Consider the following 17,084-nt stretch of genomic DNA (forward strand, 5'->3'; position numbering starts at 1 on the left):
CATCTTTTGTTTTGTATTGTCATTTTGGAGGTGCGTATGTTGATTAAGTTAATCAATAGTCTAATTTTAACAAAATATAATGATATTTTTCCCTAAAATATTCTTATTTATTATAATACCTTAGAATAAATTTGGCACTATTGAAGGGTCACATAATGTTGGAAGACAAAGCTTCCTTGGAAATCCAAAGCAAAAATTATTTTGAAACAAACCAAACCTCTAAGGTAAATGGACAAAGGACAAAGGGTGTAGTTTAAGTCTATGGCTTGTGAACAATGTTGGTTATAATTTTTATAGATACATTATTGAGATTGATAAACTAGATTTGACTCTTAATGTATTGCGTAAAGTTTGAAATCTAAGTCATATATTTTGAATTAGAGGAATAGACACGGCATGAGGTTACAAACTAAATCGAACTCGCAATCTCTCACTTATAAAATTTTTTTTCTTCATATTACTGGTTACCAGGTCAATGATAAAAAAAAAAAAAGTAAAATTAATCATAGTTTATGACTAACATGTCTTTGAATATTATATATGTATGTAAACTGATACTCCTAATCCCCTTTGCTATGGACATTTTTAGCAAAACTTTTAATATGAACTTATAATGTGCTATCAGATTTTGTTTCTATAACTAGAAACATTACTGTATAGATTCAGATCCTACCCATGATTAGTGGCAGGGTTATGAGCTTCTTATCTTGTTCGAGGCATCAAACGGTCATATTGTTCATCCACACCAACACTTTTGGCGATTGTTCACACCCTATCATAATCTACTCCCAATGAACGTTGTGATGACGAAATGCTGGAGTCAGATTGCATTTAAGCCAGTGGACTTGTAAAGGACAATGATTCTTAATTTTTTTTTTCCTCCCTAGACTTGTTACATGGAGCTCTGCCGTTGGATCCACGAAACACCAGAACATCCCATTTTAGGTCCCACATATCTTTCAGAACCCATAAGCGTGTGTGTATGAATATAATATAGTGCTACTTTTGGTTTTTAATATAAAAACTAATTAATTAATTTAAGTAGATTTAAAAAATTAGATTTATAATAAAAAGATGCTGTCTTTTCTAAAATATCCTTACTAATTAAGTGCATTAACTAGAATTATTATATGCACATATTACAAAGAGTACTTTGAAAAGAAATAGATAAATATGATGGACAAAGTGAAATTAAGTCTTATATTTAAAATCAAATTAAAAGTCAAATTAGCCTTTATAATAAGGATTGTAAGTAGTATATAGCCAGAAGCTTGTATATAGTAGGCTTGCCTTATATATATAGGTTTTGGGTCACAATAGCATCTAGTGCCAAGGGAAGAGGGGGCAATATGGGGAGACAACCTTGCTGTGACAAACTTGAAGTGAAGAAAGGGCCGTGGACTGCTGAAGAAGACAAGAAGCTCATCAACTTCATTCTCACTAATGGTCACTGTTGCTGGCGAGCCGTTCCAAAGCTCGCTGGCCTCAGGCGATGTGGCAAGAGTTGCAGGCTTCGTTGGACTAACTACCTTCGTCCTGACTTGAAGCGAGGCCTCCTCACTGATGCAGAAGAGAAACTTGTCATAGATCTCCATTCTTGCCTTGGCAACAGGTTAGACTTTTCTTCTTTGCTTTCTGAACTGTAAATCATTAAGGTTCAGATTTGCTTGCTATGCCCACCAAATTCAGATATAGTTTTGGTTATATAAAAGGGCCTTAAGGTTGTCATGTACAGAATCTAAATGGGAGCACAGAATAGGACTAATCCAAAGTTAATCTTATATCAGTATAAAGATTATGGGTTGCTCTGTGACAGGTGGTCTATGATAGCTGCAAAATTACCAGGAAGAACAGACAATGAGATTAAAAATCATTGGAACACCCACATCAAGAAGAAGCTGCTTAAGATGGGTATTGATCCTGTTACTCACGAGCCTCTCAACAAAGAAATTGCTTCTCAGGATAAAAGTTCATCCCCTGCAGAGCATTTGTCACAATCTGACAGTGACAATAATCATCAGGGGAATGTTCTTAACTCAAAGGAGAATTCAATCTCGTCATCAACTGAAAATTCATGTGGGGATGAACCACTTCTGCAAGAAATCAACCTCTCCAACAACTTGTGGCTGGAAGAAACTTCACTGGTGGATGCATTATGGGAAAGTATACCTGATGCACAGAATGCGAATTATGACTCGGCACTTTCATCTTGGGAGGATACTAGTTCCTGGTTATTGGGCTCTCTGGACTTTGGTTTTAATTGCTTCAATGAGATTGAGCCTCATGCCCTTCAGGCGTTAGGAATGGAGGAGAAGGAACATTAGCATGCAGAAGTAAAGGCTTAAGCGTCAAGAATTCATCAAGCTACGATGTTACAGAATGTTCTTGACAGATGGAAGGTGAACATTTCCTCGTATCAGATTCCTGATCATTCGTCGATTTCCATACAAAAAGTATCAAACCATGTCATCTTATTTTAACGTTACTATCTGCCTTGTAAATGTTGTAATGGTAGGATACAAGTTACAAAGATGGGAAGTATCAGACTACTGGTGGTTCTTGTGACTGTAAAACCTGTTGTACATTGATGCTTACTCTGAAGATGTTACTTCATTGTGGATTCGTGGTTTTAAATTCTTCAGTATTGTATACATTTCCTGGTATAAGTCACATTAGATAGATAGACAGAACCAGTCAGACAAAGAGAAAGAGGTAGATGTTGAAAGGCGTGTTTGGATTAGACTTTGCAAAACACATGTTGGCTTAAATTCAGAATAGACAAACAAGATTATTATGTTGCTTTTGGCTCAAACCTGGCTTGAAGGGAAGATTTATTTCGTCTCAAATAAAGGTTTAGGAAAACCAAATAAATAAGGTAATGATCATTTTAACCAATAGGTGCTAGTGGTGTTAGTGCTAGTGGAAAAGATTTTGGCCGCTTAAGCATGAAATCTCAAATTCAAATCTATGTGAAAGCAAAAAAAAAAAAAAAAACTTTAGAAAAATAATTTTCATCATGCCCAACAATGTTCAAATCTGATTCAATGAAATAGCCATATGAAAAAGATAGGCAGTGATCACTTGAGTTTGGATGTTGCAAACAAGAAACCAAACATAGCCTTAAGATGATTAATCACAATAAACATCACTTTGCTTTTATCAAAGGCTTAATTAATTCCCTTGCGTTTCCCTTGCTTTCTGCGTGTCCCCATTTTGCTCCTTAAACTTTATTCTCATTTACTTTTCTAAAAATAATCTGACAGCCTTCAAGTTGTTATCAAGGGACAGTCCAGTGATTGAGTTTTGACATTCTAGCATGCAGCTCTTGGAATTAAAATATTCCCACTGAGAAGTAAAGTTCATCCGACGAGCATAATCTATTTGCTAGTTGGGTCGCTTGTCATGGATTAACAAACAAAAGCCCATAACCCTCAAAGATATATTAAAATAGAAAACCTTATCTTTTGTATCTGATGAAATCTATTAAATGGAAAAGAAAATTGTCAACAAATCGAATTAGATGGCAATAAATTAAAGGAGATATGGAAGCCACACCGTACGGGCCAAAGTACCAAAGTGTCCGATAAGCTAATTGCACCATAAATACAAGCCGTTTTGCCATTAGACATTCGACACTTCGCAACTAGGAAGTTCGATATACAGAAGACACAAGATTTTAATGATGTACTTATTTATTAGTGCAAAATTGAAGCGCAAGAATTCACTTTATCAGAAACATTGAAACTTGTTTACCTTCATTGTCACTAATCAAGTGGCCTGGTTACAGCATGGAATATGCCAACCATAGTGGTGAGATTCTGTTCGCTTCTTGTGCTGCTACAAATGAACGTGGCAAGAAAGTGATGCTTTAACCAAGCGAGCTTTTCATAAATTAAGTTCAATGGACACCGCACTGTGCTTTGGAAGAGTATCTTGTAAATTATTTGTTCACTTTTTAACACCATCTGGCATCACCCAAGAAAAAGCACAATCAAGCAGGGTGGCCTCGGTTGCTAAACAAATTGTGGTTTAAAGCACCTTTCTGAATCACCATATCCTTAGACTAGATATTCTCCCATTTAGCCTTGGTTAATGGTACTAATTATAAAGTTCATCTTTCTTCTTTTCTAGCCCCTAAAATATTTGTCCTATACAAATTAATCCGTAAAAGTTAAACCGATATGAACGAGTCACTTTCATCATCTACTGACATTAAAATTTATTGACGATGCAGACAAGAGCAACTACTGCATCACAAGTCTCTGCTTGCCATTTGGCCAAGACAGGACGTTCCCTCGTCAAAGTTCTTCAAGTGCAATGTCAACGTCCCTGACCCAGGAGCCTAACATGCACAGATAGAATTCAGAACATAGAGGGACTAATTGTCCAATACTAGTGAATATAGTTAAGAAAGAACCTGTCAAGGACCAAATAGCTCATATTGTCGCAAATTTAAGTAACAGTTGCATAATGTCATTTGTCCCAAAACCTCAAGGGTGGTCTCTAATATTTGTCAAGTGGCTACTATCAACACAAGAATAACATGAGGCAGGACACATATATGGTGGGAAAACTTACTTTACCTGAGATTGGTTTCTTTTGATCAGCCTCCTCAAGTTGATAGGATAAACATGTGTGTGTGTGTGTGTGCATGTATGCACGCATGCTTTCATCATAGATTTTCTTGCAGTAAAAGATGTTATCCAGATAAATTACAAAATGAAGATTTTCTTCCTGGGCCAATTGATACTTTATTATAACAAAAACACTCAGCCATCATATACAGAACAGAAACAGCAAGAACACTAAATGCTAAAGAAAATGAAGCTTGCTTATCAAGTTACAAGTGCATGCCCCTTACTCCTTAGAACAGAATCCCTGAGAGTGGCAGCGTCGTCAAGAGACTTATTCTTCTTATCAAAGCAGTAGACAGGAGCTTGCCACTTGGCATCCTCCAGTACAGCTCCCACTTCAAATGTCATCACATGCGCCTGTCTACCTGTACACATTAAGCAAACTGCATTAGCCCAAAACTTACATTTACCAAATTACTCTTTCATTTCCTAATTCTGAAACAAACGAAAATTCCAAAATTAAGGGTAATGAATCAAAAAAAGGAATGGTTATATACAGAACATACCAGTGTAGAAGACCCAATGAACAGGCCTTTTGGAAACAACGTCTTCATAGTACCAAATGAAATCGACCTTCTCCCAAACATTGCACAGGAAGCCATCCACAGTTTTTTGACCCAAATAGTTAGCACCATCCAACCAATTGGGGCGAAGAATTCCAACCTCGAGCTGAACAGACCTGCACTCCTTGGAAGAATCCAATGTGTAGAAGAAGGAGGTGCCGTTGTTCCATTCGAGGTCGTAGAGAATCTTATCACCAAGCTGGTCCTGTATGATGTTGAAGTTGCGACCGTTGGGCCAATCGTACCAGAGATCGATCTTCTGAAGGGATCCACTATAGTTCATGAACAAAATGGAGTGAAATTGGAGAGGCCATGGGGTCGGAGTGGGCGTCTCCGTCGTGGAAGATACAATCGGCAATAGAAGAGAAGCAATGGCCCAAGGAAGAAGGAGGAAGACGATCGATAGCATCGAAGTCATCATCGTTTATCCACAAGGATTCTCCGGTGTGCTATGAAGTCAGAAAGGGGGAAAACTGGAATCTCCGCGCACACAAAGCGGACACACGCCGCTAAAAATAAAAATAAATAAATAAATAGATGAATAAATGGGAAAATTGAGGGGGGAAAAATCTCACATTCAAATTTTCATTGACAAGAAAGACTGATTTTTAGATAAAAAGATAAAATGATATTAATATGAAAATGTAACATTATATGTGCATTATTAAAGAGGGGCAGAAATAAAAAAAATTAGAAAAAAAGATAAAATATTAACACAATTACAACATCATATATAAAAGAGTATAATACTTTGACCTCGTTCGTATTTTGCTCCAATTATACCGATGTGCCATCTATTTTGAAAGCATATATTTAAATTTAAAATGTTAATTCTGTTATGAATATTCTAAAAAAAAGTACTTGTTTAATTAAAATTTATATTAAGATACTTTTATTTACTAATTTACCCTTGATAACACTAAATCCCTAAATTTTTGCTAAAATTTTTTGAAGAATTTAAATTTTTCCTTTTCTTTAATTTTATTTTTACAAGCAGTTATTTGTTTAGTGTTTTTAATCATATTGGGAAGGAAAATTAATTACTTTACTTAATTTAGAAATAAAAATGTTGAATCAAAATTTGATTAATTATTTAAATAAATATATAATAGACTCAATACATTATAAATATTTTCAACAGAATTTTTATTTCAAAATTTTAAATTATAAATTTAAATGATTTCTATAGTTTCTTTTAGACATTCGATAAATAAATTTTGTAGCCATTTAAAGGAAATCTAACTAAATAAGTTTCATTATGCAATGAAAAATTAAAATTATAAAATTTTATAACATAATAAAAATTAATAAATTTTTTTGCATATATAAAAATTTGAAAAAACATGTATTAAAATTGTTTTTTTTGTATCAAAAATTACATTTTAACAAATACAAATGTTTAAATAACTTTGTTAAGGAAGAATATTTTGGTCAAAATAAAACTTTAAAAGTTAAACTTAACGATCACCTAACAATTAAATGAATAAAAATAAAATCTTGCATTTTTGTTTTGAGAAAAGTTTATATACATTTTTTAAATAGATGGGAAATTTCCGTAATGAAGGAAAAATAAAAGGTTAGTTAGAATATTTTACTCTATATAAAATAAAAACAATTTGCAAAAAACAAGGATATTGTGCATAATGATTCCATCTGCTTCTTCTTTTGAGTTAGCAATATAATATATGCAAGTTGTTTGATGGAAGCAAACATTTGTAGTGATTGTTTATCAGAAAAAAAGAACGGAGAATCAACATACATCTTATCACACTCCAAAATTTAAGGAGTGACCAGCAGAGAATATGAAAGAACTCATATTTCGTGAGCTTCAAAGCAAATAAATAATAACCTGACTTGATAATTATACTATCATTAAATCAAACATATAAAAATATTTCTTGTATTTACATATAAACATACATCCCAAAAAATGATAAAATGGTTACAAAAGACACATAATTATGCAAGACTAAAGCGCTTGAATAAGAAATGTGACCTAAAATTTTTTTAAATTTAATTGACATCTACATTTCCGGCCAGAGAAGTAACTCTTATCTAGCTCCTTGAAATCTGTGTGCATGGAGAGAAGAACAGAGAGAGTAGTTTTCCTTCCATCCTCTTTGTAACTTATTAGTTGGCCTGGTTGGCCCGATCATAGGGTATAGTTGTTTCCCCGAATATAGAGGCAAGTAAGCATCCATTAATGTTTAAGCTAGAATTTGACACTCGATTATTGATACCTCAAATCCATGGTAACGGGTAATGAAGCTTCTCTCTTCAAAGTAAACTATTGATTACTTGGACTTTTATAAATTTAGTTCAAATTCGACAAGTGACTAAAATCAAAACATTAATATACAAAATATCTGCACATGACAATAATTGCATTATTTGACTTGTGCGATTTTTCTTTTGGGTGAACAATGGACTTGCTATTTTGAAATCTGCCAATATCAACAAGATTGATTCCCCTTAATTCTACTCATAAAGACCTGAGTCTAATAATCGTGGTAAGGGAATGGCGACCAAAGGTATTTTCTTCTTAAGAACAATACCAAATTTCTCAGAAATATCCAACTTGTGGCCGTCAGGTAATTCCCAATCAAATGAATGCATCAGCGTTGCAAGAAAATACAAAAAGGTTCTTTCAGCCATGGCAATTCCTGCACACATCCTTCGTCCAGACCCAAATGGGAAGTAATTGAAGTCATTCCCACTATAATCCCATTTAGAATCCAAAAACCTTGAAGGATCAAATTGTAGAGGATTGTTCCAAATGGAAGGATCTCTATGTATGGCCCACACATTCACAAACACACGAGAGCCTTTTGGGATTGTGTAGGCAGCCACAGTGGTAGTTTCACTTGGAGAGTGAGGGACTAGTAATGGAAGAGCAGGGTGCAATCTCAGTGTTTCTTTCATAACGGCAAGCAAGTATGGGAGTTTGCTAATATGAGACTCTTCTACCACATTTTCTCTTCCCACTACACTGTCCAATTCTTCTTGGACTCTCTCCATCACCTCTTGATGGTTTAATATATGAGCCATCGCAAACTCAATTGAGTTAGCGGACGTGTCACTTCCACCTACCACCATATCCTGTTCAAATATTTCACTATATATTGAGAAGTATTACCATCGGTTCTTAATATAAAAGCTAATTTGATGTTTAATCTAATCCTAAATATAAGGTCACAATCTATTTTATCTCTCACATTTATTTATTGTAGTAGTTGCACATATTAAAGATTTCATCAAATGATAATTCTAGCTAATAAACATTATTAATAAGGGTATTTTAGAAAAGATAATACTTATTTATTATAACTAACTAATTTAAAAAAATTTATTAATTTATTCAAATTAGTCAACTAGCTCTTATATTAAAAAGTGTAGGTATTAAGATGTTTTACGAAAAAACTTCCATAGTATAATAATGAAGATTGAGGGTTCTGTTGTTCCATATATCTTTTTGAATAAAAAAGAATAAAAAAAATCTTTCGAAAATTTTTAGTATGTGTATAAAATTTTTTAAAATGAATCAAAATCTAGGAAAATTATTAGATTTCAGCTTTATTTAAAAAACATTATAAATAGCTTGTTATTATTTTAAAAACTATTCTAAGATTTTTTTCGGTAGTAGTCAGTATTTTAAAATAGCTTTTCAGTGATTTTTTGTGCATCCAGTACCTTAAAGTATTTTTTAGTAGCATTTAATATCCTAAGGTTAGAGTGCTTATTACAGCTGAGAAGAATATTTTCATGGCCAAATGGCAACATATTTTAATCTATGTATGCTAATGAAAAAAAACCTTTAGAGTACTTGATAAATGATAAATTATTTTAGGATATTGAATGCTAAAAAAAGCATACTTCAAGAGGCTAAATACACTTTAACCCTTACTATGATCAAACATAGAATAACTTGGGCTAGACATCAAATCACTTTTGGAAAAATAACAATAAAATACCTTTTAAATTTCAAAATAACAAATAAGGCATCCGAATAAATAAAATGACAAATAAGGTATTAGGTACCAATCTGGAATTTTGATTTTTGGTCTCAAAACATGTTGCAAAACCTATTGACAAAGTAGTAACTCTAACTATGAAAGTTGTAAATCCCACAATGTGTTTTGTAAAATTTAGCGTGTAATTGTATTGTTTTTTACTGAAAAGTTGCCCAACCCCTCAAAACAGGTTGCAAACCCATTGACCAAATAGTAAATCTCACTATGAAAGTTATAAATCCCACTATGTGTTTATAAAATTCGGCAAAACTTGCCCAACCCTTCAAAATAGGTTGCAAAACCCATTGACGAAATAGTAACTCTCACTATGAAAGCTGTAAATCCCACTATGTGTTTTGTAAAATTCAAAATCAAAATCCCATATTGGTACCTGATGCTTTCTTTGTCATTCTGTTTATTCAGATGCTTTATTTGTCATTTTGAAATTCAGAAGATATTTTATTGTTATTTTCCCATCACTTTTTCAGATGATTTTAAAAAATTACCTTTTTAAGCTCAAACAAATTGGTTCGAAAATGAAAAAAAATTAAATAATTGTGAAACAAAAAAAAAATATTGAAGGTTTGTGAAGCATACCATGAGGAGGGCCTTCACGTGGATCATGGAGAGAGGGGTCTTGGAATCTTGTTGATCCTTGAGTTTCAACAAGAATTGCAAGAAGTCTTTACTCTCTCCTCCTTGATCACTTTCATTCTCCCTATTCATCTTCATTCGCCTATCAATCATCTTCTCAAAGATCTGATCCAATCTCTTGGCCAACACTATTATCTTTCTCTCTAAACCTTGCACGTCAAACCAAGACAACCCAGGAAAAAAGTCAGATACGTTCGGCGTCCCCAAAATCTCCGTAATGCCCGACACAACTTCCCTGAACTCGGCTCCTACGACGGTCCTCTCACCGCCTTCCACCGTCTCACCCCACATCATGTTCGTGATCACATTTAACACAGTAAGAAATATCTGTTCCCCGATATTAACCTCAGACCCAGCTCGACTATATAAAAAACTTACAGTTTTCCGAACCTCCATGCGACGAAGGCTGTAAACAGAATCTAACGTGGAGTTACCGAGCATCTTAAATACACAAACCTTTCTCAGCATTCTCCACTCAGGTCCGTAAGGATTGGAAACGATATCTCTCCCGCCGTAGGCTGCTTTCTTGCCAGCGATCGGCAGGACACGGTTGGCGAAAATGACGTCATGGTCTTTGAGCACTTGACGAGCCATTGAAGGGGAGGTGAGGACGAAGGCATATTTGGTTCCGAGTCGCAGCGTGAAGATGGGACCATAGGTTTGAGACAGAGTGGCCAGATAAGAGTGAAGCTCTGGGTCAAGTGATAGAAGGTTGCCGAACAAAGGGAGTCCCGGCGGACCTGGTGGAAGCTTAAAATTGGGTTTGAAGAAGAAGAACCAGGCGTACCACGTCACTGCGAAAATGGCCCATATAGAGACGAGCATAAAGGTGAAAGTATCTTCAGGAATGTAATCCATAGAAAGGATTTTCTCAGGTCTGTGATGATGAAAAAATATATATGTATGTATTTATATATGTATGTAACTTAACGCGGTTGACAGGAAATAATGAAATCCCCCGCCGAATGGCTTAGCTTGTAACTGGGGCCAAACAATAAAGACAAGTTGGCATCTTTGAGGAGCGGGGGATGCTAGGAAGTGGGAATATTCCATGGCAGGTGAGATGAATTGTTTTTTCTGCTATCCCGTTATGGATGCGACTATAACTTCTGCTTGTGATATTTTTTTTTTTTGAGCAAACTGCTTGCGATATATTTTTAAAACATGCATCTATGTTATCAAAAACAAAATGCATACATGTTTATTCCATATTGGGCTGGTTGGGGAAGGAAACAAAATGGTCTGAATTTAGCCTATTTGAAAGTTTGCATGATGTTGTTTTCGGAAAGGAACCTTCAAATTTGATATTCTGTTTTTTTTTAAATTAAAAGAACAGGCATTAATAGTGGTGTTATAAGTGAAATCAAACCGCGATTTACAAAAGGAGTTTAAGTTTCTAAATGTGGAGTTTTGGAACATCAAACCAACGACTTGATTTCAACTTATCCTCCCAATACCAGCCATCAGATCGAAGGAACGAGCAAATTAAATCAAGAGATTTTGATGCACAACGAACAACATCAATCAATTTCTGGAGTACAATACATTTTTTTTTATTGTCCTTATAATTAACTTGCAATAAATAATAAATCAACATCACAAATTGTAATGAAATTTTCTTATGATAAAAGGATGCATATATATAATAAATGAAAAGAATAATATATTATAAATAATATCATCAAAACCATGCAACTAATTATGGATATAAATTAATACTACCTAAAAATCATTTTAAAATTTTCAAAGTAATAATCTAACAAGACTTTTTAATATAAGTAATAACTTAATTCTAAACTTAATATATTCTTCACCAGGTAAGTATTAGTAAAAATGCTAATGAAAAATATAAGGCCTTTACGCTCAAAAATCTCAAAAATAAAAAAAATTATGTAAATGAACTAACCCTTTTAAGGGCACAGTGGACCAAACCCTCTTGGTCCTTTCTCCTAATTTAGAACCTAATTTTTCGGCTCAGCCATTAATTTCTCACGGCCCACACGGTTTGATCCTTAGGACCTATCCTTAATTGAGAGCCCTATCTTGTAATTTTCTTTTGCCATGGATTGGTTGGTTGGTTGCGGTTACCCCTAAAGACGAGGGTTGCCAAACTGTGAAGAATTATACGTTTTTAACCCAATGTTTGGATTGTTTTATATCTAATGTGTTTGGTTTTCTTTTCTAGTCTAGTTTTTACTTGTTTATTATTTGCCTTGGATGTTGTCATATGAAGCTCTCAGACCTTAAAGTTAGAACTCTTGCTTTTGGTTTTGCTTTCCAATTGCATTTTCAATATCTTTTAATTTACCACCTTCCTCTTCTCCAGCATCGTTCGTTGCATGCATAGTGTTTAGAATACATTGATAAACTAACTTATTGTTTTTGGTCATTGGTTCAATTGTAGTGGTTCTCTTCTGTTTTGGTGGATTGGAATTGCATGTTACCAACTCTAAGTCCATTGACAAAGTTTTGACATTTGCTGGGGTGGCTTTGGTAATTGTTGTGAAGGGAGGAAGATTTTTGATAAATTCACTTAAAATTTTAATTTCACTATAAATAAGACAATAGAGTAATGGATAATAACTTTTGGAAAAATATGCTCCTCCGGTCCTTAAAGTAGGACCTAATTGTGGAATGTGGAGTTGAATTTCATCTTAATGTAATTAAAATCTATTTTCACATTTATCATTTTTTTCAAATTAGCCTTAGTGTTAATGATACTCCTTTAACAGTAATCAAGTAAGAGAAAGATGAAAGGTATTAAAGAAGAAGATCAGGTTTGAAACTACCATAAGTTGGACTTTAACTTAAATAGGGTGAAGTTTGAAATTTTAAAGGTTGGAGGGTTCGCAAAATCCCTAATTGAGCTTGCCATTTTCGGCAAGCTGGCAGGTTGGGCCTGTCAAAAGGGCTACCCACAAAGTGTGATGTTCAAGAAGAGCTTCACAAGTATTATGGGGTTTATAAGTTCAAAGAGCTATCTCTCTTAATAAGCTAGTGTTTTGGAATTAGGTTCTCCTTTTGAGCTTAGACTCATCACATTGGTGCTTTCAATGAGAGCTTAATGTTCATGGAAAGGGCTACCAACAAAGGGTTCTGACTGACAAGAAGCTAAGTATAATGTTATGGTATGGAGTTGCCGGGAATGTTGGCTCTTGTGGGGGATGCATTGTTATAAATCGCACATTAGGCTCATAAGTATTATAGGCTTTATAAGTTTAAGGGGGTTCTCCCTCTTTATAGGATAGTCTTTTAGGTTTGGACTCTTTTTTTGGACTCATATTCATCATGTTGGTGCTTTCAGTAAGAGTCGGTCAATTGGAGAGGGCTACTTAGGAAGAGTTTTGACTAATAGGAGGCGGAGTGAAGTGCCATAGAGTGGAGCCACTGAGTATTAGCTCTCGAGGGCGTGTATTGTTATGAGTCCCATATTGGGAAGCCTCACAAGTATTTTGGGGTTTATAAGTACAAAGGCCTATTCCTCCTAATAGGCTAATTTTTTTTTGATTGGACTCTTCATTTGGATTTATGCTCATCACATTATTGTTATGAGTATCACATTGGGGAGCCTCACAAGTATTGTGGGGTTTATAAATTCAAGAAGTTCTCTCCCCTAGTAGTCTAATCTTTTTGAATTGGGCTCTCCCTTTGAGTTTGTGCTCATCATATTAATGCTTTCATGGAGAGCCTAATGTTCACAAAAAGGGTTACCCATAGAAGGTCTTGACCAACAGGAGGCTGAATGAAGTGGCTTAGTATGGAGCCATTGGGCTCTCATGGGGTGCATTATTATGAGTCGCACATTAAGAGCCTCACAAGTGTTGTGGAGTTTATAAGTTCAAGAGACTTTTTCTCTTAATAGACTAGTCTTTTAGAATTGAGATCTTCCTTTTAGGGTATATTCATCGCATTTATTATAATTAATTAGTTAATATGCTTATACTACCTTCGGTCCTAACTATAAGACCTTGTTATAAATAAGGTCTTATAGTTAGGACTAGAGGTAGTATTAAAGACTTGATAAGTAATAAAAGTGGTTTTAGAGAATAGATTTTGAGTAGAAAATAATGTTGACAAAATTATATCTTAAACAATCCCTCAAAAAAAGATTACCTCCTGAACAAATCAACTTTTTGCATAGTAAGATATCTTTCTTATTTTTAAGGCACAAGAAAAAACCCACAAAATGATTTTCCAGTCTCCATGCCTCAAATCAGAAGCAAGCCTGACAAGGAGCCGAGGACTACTAATTTATCTTTGTGGTTTTCTATTTCCTCAGATTGGCCCTGTTCCCTCTAATCATTGATGCCTATAGTAGAAGATTCCGACTACTCTAGGTTTTTTCTCTAACCTCCTCACTAATGAGTTCTTTTGGATCCTCTCAACTTCATAGAACAGGTGCCTTCTCTTCCTTTGATTTTCTCATTATTCTGCTTTATACCTCCATTTTGCTGCAGATAATTATATTGGCTTTTTTTTTTCTCTTGTAAATTTTTAGGGGATCTCAATTATAGTATTTTCCCCGTTACTTTTCCTACTTTTAATTGGGGTTATGACTTCTTTTTTTCATATGATATAAATAATTGTAGTTTTTAGTTTTCATGAGGTGCCTTCTAGTGCAAAAAAAGGAAGTAACTTGGGCAATGTTGTTGCCTTAACCCTTTCCTCAAAACAATGGCTCTATTGGAAATGGGATAAGAAATCCTAGAGAACTAAAATGAATTTCAGAGAAGCTTGTTGATGGTGCCTCTTTAGAAGTCCATCCCCCTTTATGGTTGTTATTTTTAATCAACTTGACACTTATTTTAGTTTTCCTAGTTTATGTGTTTTAGGATCATCTCCTGTCTAATTTTGAATAATCTGTAATGGTGAAGCATTTATGTTGAACTTCTGCTATTTGAATTTAAGGATGATTGATCAACATTGCTCAAGATACAAAAGTAGCTTATAGTGTTGCCATACACGTTTACTCCAAATGTATACTCTGCCTCTCTAAGAGGGATCTTGGTAAGAGTCTACTTGAAATGTGTTGAATTGGCAGCTACTTATGTTGTGATGACTAGGTTGCATTTATTTTTCAAGAGAATGTGAGAATAGAGCAAGAATACAACTGTTGAAATTTGCAATTTGGATTAGGCATGATAGTTGATTAACTATTTTATGGACCACTTGCTTTAGTCAAATTGTTCAAAGGAAGTATACAAAAATCATTGAACTTATAGTGGTTTCTTTCATAAAGCTTATGCTTAGATTTCAGGGTTTAACATTTTATATAGCACTATTCTATGTTTACCATGTGTTCTTCAGGTAGAGATGCCTATTGGGAACACTGTGTTCTTGTCGATGGGACAAGACAAAAGCTCATGTGTAATTATTACTGATTGGAGTTTAGTGGAGGTGTATTAAATGCTATCATGGTTATAAAGAGTTTGACTTACTCAAAAGACCTCACAAATTCACATAATCACAACTACGAGACTTAAGGCCTAAGAACAGTAGGGACTAAGTCCAGCCCACAAGTCTCACACCTACTCAAATAGTCTTAAAATTATAACAATCATTAATAAAATAAAAGTTTTTTCCCCCAAAAAGTGATAAATGCGGATCCACAATCCATAAATAATGGGCTATGTTGCAAGAAGTGTCTACTCATGAGTTTAATATCAATCCCGCACTAAGGAGACATGGGCCTAACAAAAAGACCAAATACCTGACCATAGTATTGGCATGCCATACAAGCTTCTAGAATAGTTATCCTCTACAGACAATCCCATCTTTCACATGTATGACCCCATGCATAGATACAACATTATAGATATAATAATACAAACAACATCATAATGTAGGACACAATCCAAAACATACACTGTAGACACTCATCTCAAGAGATTTTTATGGCAATACAAACTATACAGCAATATCAAAATACTTCTCACTTCACTAAGAGTTGTTATACAAACAAAATATATACTTTTTCTTCATAAACGGATTATTGTAATTCAAAAAAGTTTAAAAAGAATTTAAAAAACCTTACAATTCATAATAAGCACATAAAGCAAAGTAATCATGGTTACCTCAATTTCAAGCTTCACACTTGGCTTGAATACAAAGCATAGCTTCACAAGCTAGGACACACACTAATCTACATTACCATATAGATTATAGTCAAACACAAATAACTATTAAACACAAAACTCAAAGACCTCAAGTCTCATATCCCACAAGAACTCCTATAATCAAACTTTCCACCCCATAACCAAAATTTTCAATCCAAAGTTGTAATCATTAATTTCTCCACCCAATTAACTCATTAGACTCCTTAATCAACCTCAACAACAACTATTCAATCAATCCTCAAGTCAAACACTTAAAATTTTTACCTCCAACATACCTAATATTGAAAAACAATCAATATCAACAATCTAAACTGATTAAAGCTTACTATCCTAAATAAACAAATCTCAATCAATAAAACACCAATTTAATCATCATATTACCAAAATTCAACAAATCCTACTTTCAAAAACATACCCTAACCTCCAAATTCCATATAAATCAAAATCCAACAAAACTAAACCGATTAAACCTCTCAGCTAACCCAAAAAACTCTAAAGAATCTAAAAAATTCAGTCAAAACTTGGAAATTTAGAAATCCTCAAGAACCCTAAAAATCCCAACTTTCAAATTTGAAAAAAATCCAAGAGAAAAAGGGTGAAAACAAGTTAGAATCACTTAGTTGAAGGTTAATAAGCTCAAAAACACTCTCCAAGGGCCAAAAACGTAAACCCTAGCAGAGTTCCCCCGTTTCTCCACCCTTCTGTTTTTGTCTTTTGTGTTTTTTATGTTTGTTTTTTTTAGCATGTTTGCGCATTCGTCGCGGCAACCTACGTAGAGGTGCCAAAATTCTAAAATTCAGGTGCGTTCATTGTGACTAGCTCAACCCTTTGCCATGAAAAACTACACAAAAGCAATCAAGTCTCTTCTATGATATTCACAATGTACGTCGCCACAGAGAAGAACACAGAGAGTATCCTCCTTTCTTTTGTGTCACTCACCGCGACTAAATACACATAGAGCCTCACAAAACTATCTCACAACAACCTCTAGTTAACCCTCTTTTTCCTTACCAACTTCTAACCTTTAACACACCTCAAGATCAAATTACAATTAAGCTTAATTACCCCTAAATCCTTGATTAAAAATCATGATGTTACATGGTGCAA

The 17,084-nt window shown here is 34.3% G+C and overlaps 3 protein-coding genes across 4 annotated transcripts; 1 reads left to right on the forward strand and 2 right to left on the reverse strand.

Moving 5' to 3' along the window:
• Positions 1 to 1,333: 1,333 nt before the first annotated feature.
• Positions 1,334 to 2,620, forward strand: LOC114761985 (protein ODORANT1-like). The gene is made up of 2 exons (XM_028951442.1): positions 1,334 to 1,612; positions 1,817 to 2,620. The coding sequence occupies exons 1-2, from the start codon at positions 1,350 to 1,352 to the stop codon at positions 2,322 to 2,324; spliced, it is 771 nt and encodes a 256-aa protein (XP_028807275.1). The 5' UTR covers positions 1,334 to 1,349; the 3' UTR covers positions 2,325 to 2,620.
• Positions 2,621 to 3,488: 868 nt separating this feature from the next.
• Positions 3,489 to 5,665, reverse strand: LOC114761986 (uncharacterized protein At4g14100). 2 transcript variants are annotated; one of them, XM_028951444.1, is made up of 3 exons: positions 5,141 to 5,665; positions 4,862 to 4,999; positions 3,489 to 3,965 (listed from the first exon to the last, which is right to left on the reverse strand). In XM_028951444.1, the coding sequence occupies exons 1-3, from the start codon at positions 5,616 to 5,618 to the stop codon at positions 3,949 to 3,951; spliced, it is 633 nt and encodes a 210-aa protein (XP_028807277.1). In that variant the 5' UTR covers positions 5,619 to 5,665; the 3' UTR covers positions 3,489 to 3,948. The 2 variants fall into 2 exon arrangements, with proteins under 2 accessions (XP_028807277.1, XP_028807276.1); XM_028951443.1 differs by lacking the exon at positions 3,489 to 3,965 and having other exon boundaries at positions 4,668 to 4,999.
• Positions 5,666 to 7,675: 2,010 nt separating this feature from the next.
• On the reverse strand, positions 7,676 to 10,719 carry LOC114761991 (flavonoid 3',5'-hydroxylase-like). Its single transcript, XM_028951447.1, has 2 exons — positions 9,805 to 10,719; positions 7,676 to 8,296 (listed from the first exon to the last, which is right to left on the reverse strand). The coding sequence occupies exons 1-2, from the start codon at positions 10,717 to 10,719 to the stop codon at positions 7,676 to 7,678; spliced, it is 1,536 nt and encodes a 511-aa protein (XP_028807280.1).
• Positions 10,720 to 17,084: the final 6,365 nt, after the last annotated feature.

Source organism: Neltuma alba, unplaced genomic scaffold, assembly GCF_004799145.2.
Source record: "Neltuma alba isolate B1F8T4 unplaced genomic scaffold, ASM479914v2 tig00011161_pilon, whole genome shotgun sequence".
NCBI lineage: Eukaryota > Viridiplantae > Streptophyta > Magnoliopsida > Fabales > Fabaceae > Neltuma > Neltuma alba.